The 17,258-nt window shown below is 32.3% G+C and overlaps 1 protein-coding gene across 2 annotated transcripts in view; it reads left to right on the forward strand.

The window, feature by feature from the left end:
- Positions 1-16,481, forward strand: part of LOC127729600 (DNA replication licensing factor MCM6-like) — a 46,344-nt gene extending 29,863 nt beyond the window's left edge. For both annotated transcript variants that reach the window (XM_052237427.1, XM_052237426.1), the window contains 6 exons: positions 433-561; positions 954-1,115; positions 7,367-7,490; positions 8,087-8,233; positions 14,546-14,685; positions 15,626-16,481. In XM_052237427.1, the coding sequence (XP_052093387.1) occupies positions 433-561; positions 954-1,115; positions 7,367-7,490; positions 8,087-8,233; positions 14,546-14,685; positions 15,626-15,736 (813 nt within the window). In that variant the 3' untranslated portion in view covers positions 15,737-16,481. The remainder of the gene's footprint in view (positions 1-432; positions 562-953; positions 1,116-7,366; positions 7,491-8,086; positions 8,234-14,545; positions 14,686-15,625) is intronic.
- The last annotated feature ends 777 nt before the right edge of the window (positions 16,482-17,258 follow it).

Raw genomic sequence — 17,258 nt, forward strand, 5'->3', positions numbered from 1 at the left:
GTAATTTTACAGAAATTTTGCAGTTTTTTGTTATTATCTTAGATACCATTATAATATCTAATATCTAATACTATTAATTATCATTTTAACCTTATTTTACATGATTTCCAAAGCATCAGTAAACACAGGTGAGCTACACAGGCTCTTGAGAGCCTCTAGTTTTCATAGGAGTCACAATGTATTCACTAAAATGTAAAATACATGGAAGATAATCTTATTACATGAAGTTCAAAATTAGTGCCCCTTGGAAATTTTCTTGTGAGTTATGTCCCTTTTTTCAATATTCCTTTTTTTTTTTTCATGAAGAGGATTAATGTCATATCTAATGAAGCAGGTTCCTTAAAAAAAAACAAAACTTTTTGGTGTCTTTAAGTAAATAACCCTTACAATGACTTTAATGATTACTGAGGTAAAAAAAATATTTCGTTGCAGGTTGTAGATTATGCTATTGCCAGAAGAATTGTAGATCTACACAGTCGAGTCGATGAATCTGTTGAAAGAGTTTATTCTGTGGAAGATATTACAAGATACATCATGTTTGCCAGACAGTTTAAACCAAAGGTTTGCTTTATTCACTTTAAACATGTGATTGTAGTGTGTTTATGCAGATCATATGTCAGTTTGATATTGAAAGATTATCACTTTTCTAGAGAAGAGATTGTGTAGGTCTTTTAATAGAGAGTCCTATAGTTTTCACTTTGTATGTATGACAGTTCACAAAAAAAGTGTTGGTAGAATGCAGATGAAGTTTTGTACAGTTGTTGTTTGACGATATGAAGTTGCATATTATTTTATTTGTGAAAATGTGGTAAAAAAAATTTGAAAAAATTTGTTTACTCAGAAAAATAAAATGTACATTTGTTGTGCTTTATATGTAGATGTGCATATCCAGAGGGAGGGTTAATATTTTGAGAAAATCATATTATGCTTACCTATTTTCATTCTTTTGCTAGATAAGTAAAGATGCTCAAGAATATATGATAGAAGAATATAAACGTTTACGGCAGCGTGATGGCACAGGAGCAGCAAAGTCAGCTTGGAGGATAACCGTGAGACAATTAGAAAGTATGATCCGTTTATCAGAGGGCATGGCACGACTGCATTGTCAGGATGAGGTAACCATTTTGATACAATATTATTCTTGTTATATGTTTTTTTTAATTCAAGAATGCCATTTTGTGGGTTCAATTCCAGCCAGGTCGAACCAGCAATTTAAAAATTATATCTCCCACATTGAATTTTTTTTTAGGCATTTTGTCCTTTTCATCTGTCAACCTGTCCGTTATAAGTGTTTAATCAGAATTCTTAAAATGAGAGGAAACTGGTGTTATATAGATTTCACCACTGCAACAAGTGTGTTACGATATTTCTTCACTTGAGACAGTTAAATTTTAATATTTAAAGCGTGAGCCAAGCTTTTTAAATAATTAAAATTTAACTGTTGAGAGAGGAGAAATATTGTAATCAACAAGTTATAGTGGTGGAATCTGTTTCTCTAATGAATTTTATCCTTCCTTTTCTAAGATTTTCAGAAAGTTGTGTTCTTTATATATGACGTCATCAGGCATAGTCGCCTTTTTTGATGTCACAATAGGAAAATTCAGAAGAAACCAAGAAAATTTGACGTCATAATTTAATTTAGACCAATCATTTGCCGAAAAACAGATATTTCACTAGTGAGGAGAAATATTTTTCTCACACCGATCAAGAAATGTGAAAATAGCACAAAAATTAGAGAAATTATGTTATCATTATGAAGAATACAATAGAAAAGCTATCTGTATGATGAAACTAATATGAAGTTACATATTCTATCCTTAAATATGAGTGGTGTTTTATTGCAATCACTGTCCTTAGATCCATATGTCCAACAAATATTTTCATCACGCTTTACATTCTCTGAAATAACTATAAACTTTATCAATGATGACCAATCACTGCGCAAATATGAGGGATAGTGTGATTGAGAACTGTAAGAGTTCTCTCCCTTTCTCCATTGAATAGTAGTGATATCTGAGACAATTTTACTGTGAATGTGAAAATAATGGCAGTAAGGATGGAACTAAAAAGATTTACTGTAGTTGCCTGTTTTTATACGACCCCAAAAAAATTTTGAGGTCGTATATTGGTATGACGTTGGCGTCGTCGTCGTCCGGCGTCGTCGTCCGAATACACAATGGTTTTCGCACTCTAACTTTAGTTTAAGTGAATGGATCTCTATGAAATTTTACCATAAGGTTCAATACCACAATAGGAAGGTGGGGATTGATTTTAGGGGTTATGGTACCAACAGTTAAGGAATTAGGGGCCAAAAAGGGGCCGGAAATAAGCATTTTTGTAACTTCCAGACATAACTTGTGTGTTAGCATATGGATCTCTTTGACATTGTACCACAAGATTCCATATCACAAAGGGAATGCTGGGATTGATTTTAGGGGTAATTGCCTCCAAATTTTAGGAATTAGGGGCCAAAAAGGGGCAAAAAACGCATTTTTCTAGTTTCATGACAATAACTTGTGTGTAAGTGTATGGATCTTTCTGAAATTTTACTACAAGGTTCCATTTCACAAAGGGAAAGCTGGAATTGAGTGTTGTGGTAATTGCCCAAAACGTTTAGTAATAAGGGGCCTAAAAAGGGGTTTAAAATAAGCATTTTTTAGTTTCTAGACAATAACTTGTGTTCAAGTGTATGGATCTCTCTAAAATTGTATTACAAGGTACCATACCACAAAGGCAAGGCTGTTATTGAGCTTGGTTTGGGGGGAAAGGGGGGTGGGGTTGATGAATCATAAGGGGGGCGGGGGTCAAAAAAGGGGTAATTTTTTTTTTTCCTTTTTTTTTTGTTTAAAATTTACATTTTAAGTTAGTTATTTTTTATCACGAAGAGAAAGTAGGAATTGAGTTTTGGGGTTAATTGCTCAAACATTTATGAATAAGGGGCCAAATATTGGTCGAAAATAAGGATTTTTTTAGTTTGCAACAAAAACTTGTGTTCAAGTGTATGGATCTCTGTGAAATTGTATTGCAATGTACCATACCACAAATTGAAGGTTGTGATTGAGGTGGGGGATGATGAATCAAAAGGGGGTTGAAAAAATGTGTGGGGGGTAGGATTTTTTTTTTTCCTTTTTTTTTCTTTAAAATTTTCCATTTAAAGATGGTTGTTTCAGATTTATATATGAAAGAAAATAATAATGATACGGTTATATATCATGAGGAACTGAAATTTAAAATTATGTATATTGGAAATTTAGGTTACATTGGAAAGTAATAATTGGCTTTGGGGGGGGGGGGGGGTGGTTATGGCTCTAATGTTTAAGGAATAAGGGGAAAAAAGGTTAAAAAACAAGGGTTTCCATTTTAATAGACAAATAATTGAGTAAAGAACATTATTTAAAAGCAGTGTAAGGTTGGTAATTCAAACTCATTTAAATATCTCATCTACACTGCTTTTCAATTATGTAAATTGGAAATTTGCCAATAACTTTATTGTTAATAAATGCATTGGAAATTTGCAAACAATTTTAGTGTAATAAACTTCATTGGAAATTTGCCAATATAAAATTTTGCTGATGAAGGTTTTTTGTTTACCTTTAGCCTTGACTATGAAGTCATTTTCTATTTTTATAGCCTTATGATGTAGTTGAATTATTTAATACTTTTATGATGTGTTTAAATGGGGTTTTATCATGTTTATGGTTGCAAATTTATTGTTTTAGTATAATAAACTCCATTTAAAATTTGCCAATAAAAAAAATTTTTGTTTATTTTTAGCTATGATTATGATGTCATTTTCTATTTTACTTTTATGGTTGCAAAGAAATTTTTATTTTTAGATATTACTGTTAAATGATGCTGATTAAGGTTTTTGCTATGTTTAGCCATGACTATGATGTCATTTTCTATTTTGATATCTGTTATGATGTATTTAAATGGGCTTTTATGGTTACAAAGGAATTTTATTTTTAGATATTACTATAAAATGTTGCTGATGCTGATTAAGGATTTTGTTTATTTTTAGCCATGACTATGATGTCATTTTCTATTTTAATACCTTTATGATGTAATTTCCATTTTTGTCGAGCCTTCGACTTTAGTCGAAAAAGCGAGACATAGCGATCCTACATTCCGTCGGCGTCGTCGTCGTCGGCGGCGTCCACAAATATTCACTCTGTGGTTAAAGTTTTTGAAATTTTAATAACTTTCTTAAACTATCCTTGATTTCTACCAAACTTGGACAGAAGCTTGTTTATGATCATAAGATAGTATCCAGAAGTAAATTTTGTAAAAATAAAATTCCATTTTTTCCGTATTTTACTTATAAATGGACTTAGTTTTTCTGCCGGGAAATATTACATTCACTCTGTGGTTAAAGTTTTTAAAATTTTAATAACTTTCTTAAACTATCCTGGGTTTGTACCAAACTTGGACAGAAGCTTGTTTATGATCATAAGATAGTATTCAGAAGTAAATTTTGTAAAAAAAAAAATCCATTTTTTCCTTATTTTACTTTTAAATGGACTTAGATTTTCTGCCAGGAAACAACACATTCACTCTGTGGTTAAAGTTTTTAAAATTTTAATAACGTTCTTATACTATTTTGGATTTGTACCAAACTTGGACAGAAGCTTGTTTATGATCAAAAGCTAGTATCTAGAAGTAAATTTTGTAAAAAAAATAAATCCATTTTTTCCATTTTTTACTTTTAAATGGACTTAGATTTTCTGCCAGGAAACAACACATTCACTCTGTGGTTAAAGTTTTTAAAATTTTAATAACTTTCTTATACTATTTTGGATTTGTACCAAACTTGGACAGAAGCTTGTTTATGATCAAATGCTAGTATCTAGAAGGAAATTTTGTTTTCTTCCAGTTAACATTACATTCAGTCTGCAGTTAAAGTTTTTAAACATTTATTAGATTCATAAACTATCCTGGATTTTTACCAAACTTGGACAGAAGCTTCTTACAATCAAAAGATAGTATCAAGAGGAATATTTTTATTGATTTACTTCCTCATTTTTGTTGAGCCTGCGATTAACAGAAATAATAGGCGAGACACTGGGTTCCGCGGAACCCTTACGAATTTTTAGATATTACTGTTAAATGATGCTGATTAACGGTTTTTTGCTATGTTTAGCCATGACTATGATGTCATTTTCTATTTTAATATCTTTATGATGTATTTAAATGGGCTTTTATGGTTACAAAGGAATTTTATTTTTAGATATTACTTTAAATGTTGCTGATTAAGGATTTTTGTTTATTTTTAGCCATGACTATGATGTCACTTTCTATTTTAATACCTTTATGATGTATTTAAATGGGCTCCCATGTATTTAGATTTTTGATTATTTATACATGTTACCAAATTGGTCCACATTGAACAAAAACGGTCCAAATTTCAACTTTATTACATTACATCAAACATTGAATTCTACATATTCTTTGATATATTGAAATTAACAAACAATTTAGTTTATGGATATTCCACCATAATAGGTAAATTAAATTTTTTCCAGTTCTTACACCACATTCTTCCTGTGTCAGAAACCTATGCTGTGTCAAATATTTAATGACAATCCAAAGTCATAGCTGTATCAAGCTTGAATTTTGTGTCCATACTTGCCCCAACTGTTCAGGGTTCGACCTCTGCGGTCGTATCAAGCTGCGCCCCAGCGAAGCATTTTATTCTTTTGAGAAATTGCACTTGTCTTTCTCTCTGAGTGGGACTATACTGCAATGACAATTGTCTGTCTTTTTCTTTATTCTGTTTGTCCATCAAACATTTTCCTCACAATTATATTAGGGATTCAACAACAGAATAAATTCATATTTATTCAGAGGCTTAACTTGATAAGTTGTGATGTGCCAGCACTTTTCCTATCTGTCAACACCTGTTTCCAATACTTAAAAATTACGAGTATGCTTAACACTTGTTTGTCATTAGCTACTTATTTTGAACAAATATTAGAGTGATGGGATTAAGGAGGGGAATTGTTTTTCGGTCTGTGCGTCCGTCTGTCCTGCTTCAGGTTAAAATTTTTGGTCAAGATAGTTTTTGATGAAGTTGAAGTCTAATCAAACTGAAACTTAGTACACATGTTCCCTATGATATGATCTTTCTAATTTTAATGAGTTTTAACCCCAATTTCACGGTCCACTGAACATAGAAAATTATAGTGCGAGTGGGCAGGTTAAAGTTTCTGGTCAAGGAAGTTTTTGATGAAGTTGAAGTCCAATCAACTTGAAACTTAGTACACTTGTCCCCTTTGATATGATCTTTCTAATTTTAATGCCAAATTAGAGTTTTGACCCCAATTTCACGGTCCACTGAACGTAGAAAATGATAGTGCGAGTGGGGTATCTGTGAACTATGGACACATTCTTGTTTTCTTATATTTCTTCATACAGTAGTGGTAAAACTTATGGCTACTAAAAGACAAGATGTCCCATTCCTATTCTACAATGTTTTATAATGGACTTAGAGAGGGTTTGGGTTGGTAAAAAAATAAATTATATTTCTACCTATTGGTGCACTAAGTATTCCCTGAATTTCATGGGGGCAGAGTGGTTTAAGTAGTTCAAGTACTGTATCACTATCCTGTCAACACTGAAGTTGTGAGTTCAAACCCTGCTAGTGGCATGTGTGTTCGACTCCCAATCTTAATTGACTAGGATGGTCTGTTTTACATGCGAACGTTTGGTGGTTCTCTCCAGGCACTCCAGCTTCCTCCACTAATAAAAACTGACTACCACAAAATAGCCAGTAGTGCTGAAAGTGGTGTTAAACACCAATCAATCAATCTGAATGTCTTATAAAATTGTCAATGATGACCAATCACTGCGCAAATATGATGGAGAGTGTGATTGAGAATTGTCAGAGTTCTCTCCCTTTCTCCAGTGAATAGTAGTGATATCTGAGACATTTTTACTAAGAATATGAAAATGGTGGCAAAATTAAAGGATGAAACTAAAAAGATTTACTGCAGTTGCCTGTTGGGCTCCTGAGAAATTGCACTGGCTTTGTGTCCAACTTTATACATAAGAAGTTAAATTTGGAAAGTACACATTAAGAATAGACAAGTGTTTTTGGTTTCCTGACCCACTCATTTTGAGCTTTTCACAAACACATCAGATTTTATAACTGCAAATAAAAGTATCTAAGTAGCCAAAGCAAAATTGTCATGGCTTATGGCCAATAGGCTACTGCTAACAGAATAAAAACTGTTTTAGTTTGGCTTCTGATAAAAAATTCTTGGTAGCCAAAGCCTAATTTTAATTGCCTATGGCCACTGGGCCCTGCTTATTTCCAGAAGGCTCTTTCAACAAAAAATTTATAATGAATTCATACATTTTTACTCAGGTTCAACCAAAGCATGTTAAAGAAGCTTTCCGTCTTCTGAACAAGTCCATCATTCGTGTGGAACAACCAGACATACATTTGGAAGAGGAGGAAGAGGAAACTGAAGAGGATGTAGAAATGGAAGGTAAGGTATATTTAGTTAACTGTGAATTAACCATTATTTGTGGGATACTGATTTTTGTGGATTTCGTTGAGTCTAACCATGAAATTTAGTGTTCAACAAAGTGTAAATTTTCTACAGGTTTTCATGCAAAATTTATTAAAACCTCGAAAATACTTTTTTTACAGAAAAAATGAATTCACAGTACTTGTTGTTTGGCCTTATTCATTGGACCTACAGGAACATAATTCACACAAAAAACTAAAATTACCCATTAAAGTGTTAACAGGCAACATACTGTTTAATATAATTACAGGTTTCAAAATGAAATTACTTGGTAAAAATGTTTTGGTGAAATTGGAAGATTTAATTGTAAATATGAAGTTTTTTAGGTAAAACTAAAAGAATAAAAATTAATTTTTTAAATGATATTAGGAAGACCCTGGGAAAACAGTATGTTGAAGTGACTTATTGTGTATAAAATTACAGTTTTAGTTTTAATAAAATTTAAACAATATTTGTCGCAGAATATTTTTAAAGCCTTGGTTAATCTTGTACCTATAAGCTTTATAGTCATTCACATCTCCATTATTCATGTAGATTCTATGATATTTTTACAGAAGCCACACCGACTCCAGCAGAGCAGACACCAGCAGCTCAACCAGATAATCAGCCAAAGAAAGGACTAAAACTGTCTTACGAGGACTACAAACATCTAGCCAATTTACTGGTGCTTTATCTGCGTAGACAGGAAGAAGAGACAATGAGTGAGTAAAAGATATGGTTGATATGATTTCCAGTGACACTTGAACCTTTTGTTGCTAAAATTTTAGAATAATTATTCACATTTCTCTTTTTTTAAGGAGATGATTCAAAATGTGTGGTAACACCTTTGGAAAAAAAGTTCTGCATATGCATGAAATATTTGCTACTGGAAAATAAGCAAATAACAGCATTTTATAAAAAGTGAATTTTAATCTTTGTACTCATTAAGTTTGTGTTGATCTTGAATATAGCATTAGTTGATTCCTAATTTGATAGTAATTTTTGAAATATCGCATGGTAGCTTGAAGATAAAAATGAGCTGTAAACCATTTCAGGGGCATTTTTCTACATTACTTTGTAGGCACCTGCTATAAAAATAAGAAAATGTATGAATGCAAATGAGAACTATGCACCAGAGTTCACATGAAGAATTTTAAACGCAATTATAAGTCACTGTACTACTTATGCATATTCTACCCTTCTCTAGGAGTGGGGTTTTATTGCAATCACTTTTTTCTGTCCCTTTGTCTTGTTCGTCCAAAAATATTTTCATCTCACTTCCCATTCTCTGAAATAACTATAACTTTATCAATGATGACCAATCACTGCGCAAATATGAGGGAGAGTGTGATTGAGAATTGTCAGAGTTCTCTCCCTTTCTCCAGTGAATAGTAGTGATATCTGAGAATTTTTCAGAAAATGTGAATATACTGTTGGTAAGCTTAAAAGTGAAAAGATTTACCCTAAACTTGACTATTTTTATACAAAGAAGTAGGAACCAGTGAGCTGGAGTCTGTTTCACAAAAATACTTACGACTAAGATTGATTGTAAGTCATGAACAATTCAGTATACTTACGATTAATCTTAGTCCTATGTTTTTTTGTGAAACGACTCCAGTTTCACAAAAAATCTTGCAATAAAACTTGATCATAAGTCATGAACAATTCGGTATACTTATGATCAACTTTAGTCGTAAGATTTTTTGTGAAACTGATCACTGACTAGTCATGCTAGTAAGAATGTTATGTGAGGAAGTATACATCCCAATTTTGATAAAAGAAATACTACATGTATGGCTGCTGTTGTAAATGTTAAATTACGCGGTAATACCTTTGTGTGAATGTAACATCGTTCCCGGCAAATTTGACTGTTGCCGATTTTGCATTACGAAATTCCGCCAACGTGTGGCATTCGTATAACATCTTTGTTTTCTAGCTTGTTAATAATCCTACATTTCTTTAGTTAACTTCTGTTTACATGCTTTATATTGCTAAATCGTTGTCAAGACGTATGAAATCGTGCTTGCTTTCTTTATAATCCAATATTTATGTATGTATTGACAGTGATTTACATGATAAACCATCTATTTTCTTGCATGCAACGTTATTATGTGATTTGGCGTATAAAAAGGGGATTTCCCATTGTAAACATGATTATGATTTGAATTTGAACTCAGCTTTACGGATAACTATAGGTAAATACTTGACACACAAAATTTACAGAAAACTCTTCAAAACATATTTATTGTACTGTTATTGTACTTATTTAATAATGGTATAATTTCGAATTCCTAAAGATAATTTAGTTGTTATTTTGTTAGAAAACCTGGCAAAGGTATTTGCATAGATTAAATATAAATATCTAGAGACTAATTGTAAGAAAGATTGAGAATAATATGTACAGCTGCCATTATTATGACAAATTTGTTAGAACTTCTTACATGTCAAGTTTTCATTACCCTGCATTTTTTGTGACTCCCTTTTCCTTGTTTATCAGAGAAAATAATGTCCTGTCCTTAAGAAAAAAACATTATTTTAGTAGAGTCAGCTAGAGTTATATCCCTTTGATCTGTAAACTGTTGATTGGACATGTTTTAAAATGCCTATATTTAAGTTACCTTCTAGGACTTTTAGATTTTGCCTTAAGAATGTTCTCTTTTCAAATTAAAACTTTTCTAGAATATTTTGTAATCCCCTTTGACTCTATGCATGCTTTTTTTTTTATCTTGCATCTGAAATACACTTTTAGTAATATTTTGAAATTCTTGTTTTTTCTTAAAATTCTTATGTCACTTTCCCAGTTTTAAATTCATTTTAATCCAAACATTTCATATGAAAAATCCATACACAAATCTTCCCACATTTTTCAAAGGCTTTAATATCAACAACCATCACACAGACCTATCTTAACTTTTCCATAATTTATTGTAATATTTTAAATTATAAATGGAAAAAGATGTCATTGTTTTGATATTTAGCAGGGAACAAACTTTTAATTTTTATCCTTACCTTTTATAAAGCTGTAGGACGCACTAATAGCAATGAAGACAGAAGTCATAGAGAATAACTTAAAAAAGAGGGGTATAGTTCCTGAAGGCTGTTCCATAAAAAATATATGGAACCAAAGGAATGCATATAGAAATATCATCTATGGGTGGGTGTTTTTCAACATTGAAACTCTAAAAATGCCTCAGAGATGGTTACCCCCACATTAGAAATGCCTTACCTGGGTTCCATTTATGTTTTAATTGAACAGTCCTGAGGTCGCTGGAAGAAATATGTGATTAGTGAGTCAGTTTGTGGAGTCTGAGTAAGGTCTAGTAAAAATCTAAAGCATCGGAAATCAGATGGTGTAAATTTCACCAGTTACTGACTAATTATTCCCTAGAGGTCAGCTGTAATCAACCATACCTGTCCAGATTAGTTACTGAATTCAGTCTTTTATTATTATAGTCCACGGTTTTATTCTCCAAAATTGAACCTGCTAGACGGGGGTGTGGATTATAGAGTACAATAAGCAAGAAATAAGAGAAAAAAATTGTTTGGTTTGTTTACGTTCCGCCATGTTTGTTATTGAAATTGTAGAGGGTGCTCTTATCGTTTACAAAACTAATAATTTACCTTATCCATATTAAAATGCAATTTTTATACGCCCGTTTACGGGACGTATTATGGTATACCTCTGTTCGTCCGTCTGTCCGTCGTCAACATGTCGGACATTAACTCAGAAATGCTTTAACCAATTTGTTTAAAACTTTTGTGAATTGTTTATATCTATTGACGTGAGCTCCCTTTCGTTTTTTATAAAATATAGATTTTACGTTTCCAAGTTATGGGGTTTTATTCATTAAAAAAAGGGGGATTTTCCAGTTTTTCGGACAATAAGTCAAGAATGCTTCCACCAACTTGCAAGAAATTGTGGTGAATTGTTTATATCTATTGCCATGAGCTCCCTTTAGATTTTTACAAAAACTCAAATATGCTTTCAGCAATTCTTATGAAACTTTGGTGAATTGTTTGTATGTATTGATGTAAGCTCCCTTTAGAATTTTATAAATTTTACATTTTACATTTCTGAGTTATGGGGTTTTATTCATTAAAAAAAGGGGCGATTTTTCCAGTTTTCGGACAATAACTCAAAAATGCTGTCACCAATTCTCTTGGTGAATTGTTTATATCTATTGATGTAAGCTCCCTTTTTATTTTCATAAATTTCTAATATGACATTGAGAATTAATTGAACTTTATTTGTTTATAGTCTGACAACAGATTTACTAAGAATTGCACAACAGTAAGAAATCTTTAATTGAACATAAATTCAATTCATATAACCAATTTCAAGTTCTTTGAATACATTTATTCAGAAACCTATAATATGTCAAATATTTAATTACAATCCAAATTCAGACCTGAATCAAGCTTGAATATTGTGTCCATTTTTGCCCCAAGTGTTCAGGGTTGGACCTCTGGGGGTGTATCTAGCTGGAGAAGCAGTTTATTAGTAAATATCAAATATAAACTGATAAAATTTCAAATTTAAATGCTTCATTACAATTTTCTCATTTCTTTTCACCACATTGCACAAAATTAAAATAAAGTGGAATCTGCTTGAATTTAACTGAACGGAAAAAAGTTTATTATAAGTCAGCCAGGAACAAGCTTATGCATAACAATGTATATAACAGTTACAAAAAGATTTTTGTCCCCTACCGACGAAGTCTAAGGGGACTTTAAGTTTGCACTCTGTCTGTCTGTCTGTCCATCAGTCTGGCAAATCAGTTTTCCACACTTTTTAGCTCACCGGGGCCCCATGTGAGCTTATGCCATCACTTGGCGTCCGTCATCTGTCGCCGTAAACTATTTCAAAAATCTTCTCCTCTGAAACAACTGGGCCAAATACCTTCAAACTTAAACTAAATGTTCCTTAGGGTATCTAGTTTATAAATTGTATCCGAAGTTTTGATCCATCGACAAACATGGCCGCCATGGCTAAAAATAGAACATAGGGGTCAAATGCAGTTTTTGGCTTATATCTCAAAAACTAAATCTTTTAGAGCAAATCTGACATGGGGTAAAATTGGTCAATTGGTCAAGATCTATCAGCTCTGAAATTTTCAGACGAATCGAACAACCAATTGTTGGGTTGCTGCCACCGAATTGGTAGTTTTAACAAAATTTTGCAGTTTTTGTCTCGCCTTGACGGAGTCAAAAAGCGAGACATAGGTATGCTGTTTCCCGCGTCGGCGACAACAATGTATTAGTTTGTGATTAGGTCAAGTTCATGGTGAACCACTAGTGGTAGGTCAATGATATTTGGTATGCAGTAGTATTAGCATTGGCACATCTCATTACCATGGAGATTATTTGGCCCGCCCCCTCAGTCAAGGTCTATTGACTTTGAAACTTTTCATAGTTTACATGTATTAGTTTGTGATTAGGTCAATTTATGGGAAACCACTAGTGGTTGGTCAATGATATTTGGTATGCAGTTGTATAAGCATTGGCATATCTCATTTCCATGGAGATTATTTGGCTCCGCCCCCTTAGTCATGGTCTATAGACTTTGAAAATTTTGCTAAGTTAACATGTATTAGTTGGTGATTAGGTCAGTTCAAGGGGAACCATTAGTGGTAGGCCAATGTTAATTGGTGTTCAGTTGTATAAGCATTAGAACATCTCATTTCCATGGAGAATATTTGGCCCCGCCCCCTCAGTCATGGTCTATTTACTTTGAAACTTTTGCTTAGTTTACATGTATTAGTTTGTGATTAGATCAGTTTAAGATGAACTGCTAATGTTAAGTTAATGATATTTGGTATGCAAATTTATTGACATTTGCAAGTATTGTTTCCATGGAGATTATATATAGCTCCACCCCTGATCATGGTTCATTGACTTTGAAACTTTACATAGTTTACAAGTTAATGTTTGTGTTTAGGTTTGTTTAAAGGGAACGACTTATAATAAGTCAATGGTATTTTGTATGCAGTTGTATTTGCATTGGCACATCTCATTCCATGGAGATTGTTTAGCCATGTACCTTCAGTCATGGTTCATCGACTTTAAATATTTGCATAACTTACATGTTAAAGTATTGCTATTTTAATTTCAACATTTGCATTATCAAAATTACAAAAAGGCGAGACATATCTCTGTGATAACAGTTTATTTGTTATTATTTTGAATATTATTATAGATATATATAAACTGTAAGCAGCAATAATGTTCAACAAAGTAAGATCTACAAAAAAGTTGATATGACCATAAATGTCAATTGACCCCTTAAGGAGTTATTGGCCTTTAAAGACAATTTTACACAATTTGTTCATCAAGTTTGCTAACATTTAAAAATCTTCTCCTCTGAAACTACTGGGCCAGTTACCTTCAAACTTTAACTAAATGTTCCTTAGGGTATCTTGTTTATAAATTGTATCCGAAGTTTGTATCCATCGACAAACATGGCCGCCATGGCTAAAAATAGAACATAAGGGTCAAATGCAATTTTTGGCTTATATCTCAAAAACTAAATCTTTTAGAGCAAATTTGACATGGGGTAAAATTGTTTAATTGGTCAAGATCTATCGGCCCTGAAATTTTCAGACGAATCGAACAACCCATTGTTGGGTTGCTGCCACCGAATTGGTAGTTTTAACAAAATTTTGCAGTTTTTTGTTATTATTTTGAATATTATTATAGATATATATAAACTGTAAGCAGCAATAATGTTCAGCAAAGTAAGATCTACAAAAAAGTTTATATGACCAAAATTGTCAATTGACCCCTTAAGGAGTTATTGCCCTTTAAAGAAAATTTTACACAATTTGTTCATCAAGTTTGCTAACATTTAAAAATCTTCTCCTCTGCATGTTGGTCTTCTACAAGGCAGAGTTAATATTCCTATCGCTTGAACATGTTCTCTTCCTGGATATGCATCTAATTTGCTGCTGGACTTTAAACTGCCAATCATCATCATCATCATCAGTTGATATCATTAAATAGGCCTTCAGAGAGAATTAATGTTGTTCCTGTTTCAGATGAAGACTCGCAAGGTATCAGAAGAAGTGGGGTAGTTGAATGGTACCTGAGGGAAATGGAAGCTGACATAGATTCAGAAGCCGAATTAATTGAAAGAAAAACAATTGTGGAAAAAGTTATAGACAGACTTGTCCAGCATGTAAGTTGTTTTTTGGAAGTTCTGGTATTATAATGCTAACTTAAAGTGATACTTTGCTTCTGTCTCCCCTCAACCAAGTTGTGGAGGTGAAGCTAAGGCATGGTTGCCGTATGGACATCAACCATTTGTAAAAAAATTATTAGAGCAGTATAGGAGTGGGAGGCACTATAATTACTGAGTTAAATGTGGGTGGTTGCATTTTCCTTATAATTTTGTAAGAATTTATAAAAAAAAAGAAAATTTTTAATTTTATGGGTGGTCAGGGTCTTAAAAAAGTGCCTTCCATCCCCCATGTGTTTATTTCTGAAACAGTCCTAATGGCAAGTCAGTGATATTTGGTACTGCAAATTCAGAAATTATTGCATTCATTTATTTATTATCGTGATTTTTGAAGAATAGACACAAATGCGAGATTAATTATTGCAATTTTAGGTAAATCTGCAACGTGAGTTCTTATTATCATGATACTCACCTAGTCCCTTTATTCTTATAAATAGAAATGATTTCTGAATTTACAGTATGGAGTTGTAATGCATTGGTATATCTCATTTCCAAGGAGATTATTTGGCTGCATCCCCTCAGTCGTGATCTATTGACTAATACTTTTGCATAGTTTACAAGTTAAAGTTTGTGATAAGGTCAGTTTAAAGGAGTCACTTTGATAACACACTGATATTTGGTATTCAGTTGTTTTGATATTGGCATATCTCATTTTAATGGGAATTGTTTGACCGTGAACCCTCAGTCAGTTCAGTTGTAATAATCTCTTAATGAAAAAGTAAAAGAAAAATGGTTACGATAGAAAAGATCTAGTAAAGGTTTCAAATTAAACAAAAAGTTTTGACAGCAACATAATTACTTGCTTGTCTTGTGATTCATTATGAAAATATTAATTTTGATTATTGACAACATACTGAATAAAAATTTCCTTTTTTTTCAGGACCATGTGTTAATAGAGTTGAAACAGACCGGATTAAAAACAAGTGAAGGATTAGTTAGAGAAGATGATCCATTCTTGGTTGTCCATCCGAATTATGTTATTGATTCGTGAGATTGTTCCAGTAAATTGATTTATTAGACGAGTATAATGAAATTTGAGGTCATAAAATAATGGATTTCATTTTTTTTTTAAAGTGCTTTGTATAAGAAGGTAAAATTGATTTAAACCTGTTAATCAAAAAAATGGATTTCAAAAGAAGGTTATTAGAATTGATTTGAATAGAAACATTAATTAAAAAAGTTAATAATAAACCTGCATCATCAGACTAGAGTTTATACATACAGTGAAAATATATAAGGGAAGGAGTGACCAAAATTATATACCTGTCCTGTTTATAACTTGGAATATTTTTTGAGGAGATCTTTTTTTGAAAGATTTTTCATTTTAGGCATTGATTATTTATACTGTAGTAATAATTTTTTAATTGAGCAAACGTTTGTTGATATTTGCAAAAAAAAAAAAATATATGTAAAATTAGCTATTCTTGTTAAGAGATGAAATATTTCTAATAATTTGTCTTAATGGAGAAAAAAATGTGATGTTCAGGTCACCTGACTGACTATCATTTTTTACCCCCACCAAACAAAAAAGAATTAAGAAAATGAACTTAAATTATAAATCTAGGTCCAGAAGTCTCATAACTTAAATACCACACAATTCTGCGACTTTTCACAAAATATTTTATGATTAAAATTGATCGCAAGTTATACTGAAATGTTCATGACTTACAAGTATAAGATTTTTTGCGATAAGAGCCCCTGTCTTGGCCATAATTAAGCAGGGCTTTCACATTCTTATTCTGAGATTTTTAAATGTTTAAATGATAATTAAATTGATGTATATTGGGTTTATATATTTTTTGTATAGAATTTTTTTTTATTATTAAAAAAAACCCTTAAAATTTCATTTGTATATATTCATCATCCTATATATATTCAGGTTAGTGATAAATCTACTGTATATGTCATTTTTGTCGAGCCTGCGACTTTTGTCGCAGAAAGCTCAACATAGGGATAGTGATCCGGCGGCGGCGGCGGCGTTAGCTAACTTCTTAAAAGCTTTATATTTTAGAAGATGGAAGACCTGGATGCTTCATACTTTGTATATGGATGCCTCATGTTACGAAGTTTCCGTCAGTCACATGTCCAATGTCCTTGACCTCATTTTCATGGTTCAGTGACTACTTGAAAAAAAAGTTCAGATTTTTTGTAATGTTAAATTCTCTCTTATTATAAGTAATAGGATAACTATATTTGGTATGTGCATACCTTGCAAGGTCCTCATGCCCGTCAGACAGTTTTCACTTGACCTCGACCTCATTTCATGGATCAGTGAACAAGGTTAAGTTTTCGTGGTCAAGTCCATATCTCAGATACTATAAGCAATAGGTCTAGTATATTCGGTGTATGGAAGGACTGTAAGGTGTACATGTCCAACTGGCAGGTGTCATCTGACCTTGACCTCATTTTCATGGTTCAGTGGTTATAGTTAAGTTTTTGTGTTTTGGTCTGTTTTTCTTATACTGTATGCAATAGGTCTACTATATTTGGTGTATGGAATGATTGTAAGGTGT

The sequence above is a fragment of the Mytilus californianus genome, unplaced genomic scaffold, assembly GCF_021869535.1.
Source record: "Mytilus californianus isolate M0D057914Y unplaced genomic scaffold, xbMytCali1.0.p SCAF_2, whole genome shotgun sequence".
Lineage (NCBI taxonomy): Eukaryota > Metazoa > Mollusca > Bivalvia > Mytilida > Mytilidae > Mytilus > Mytilus californianus.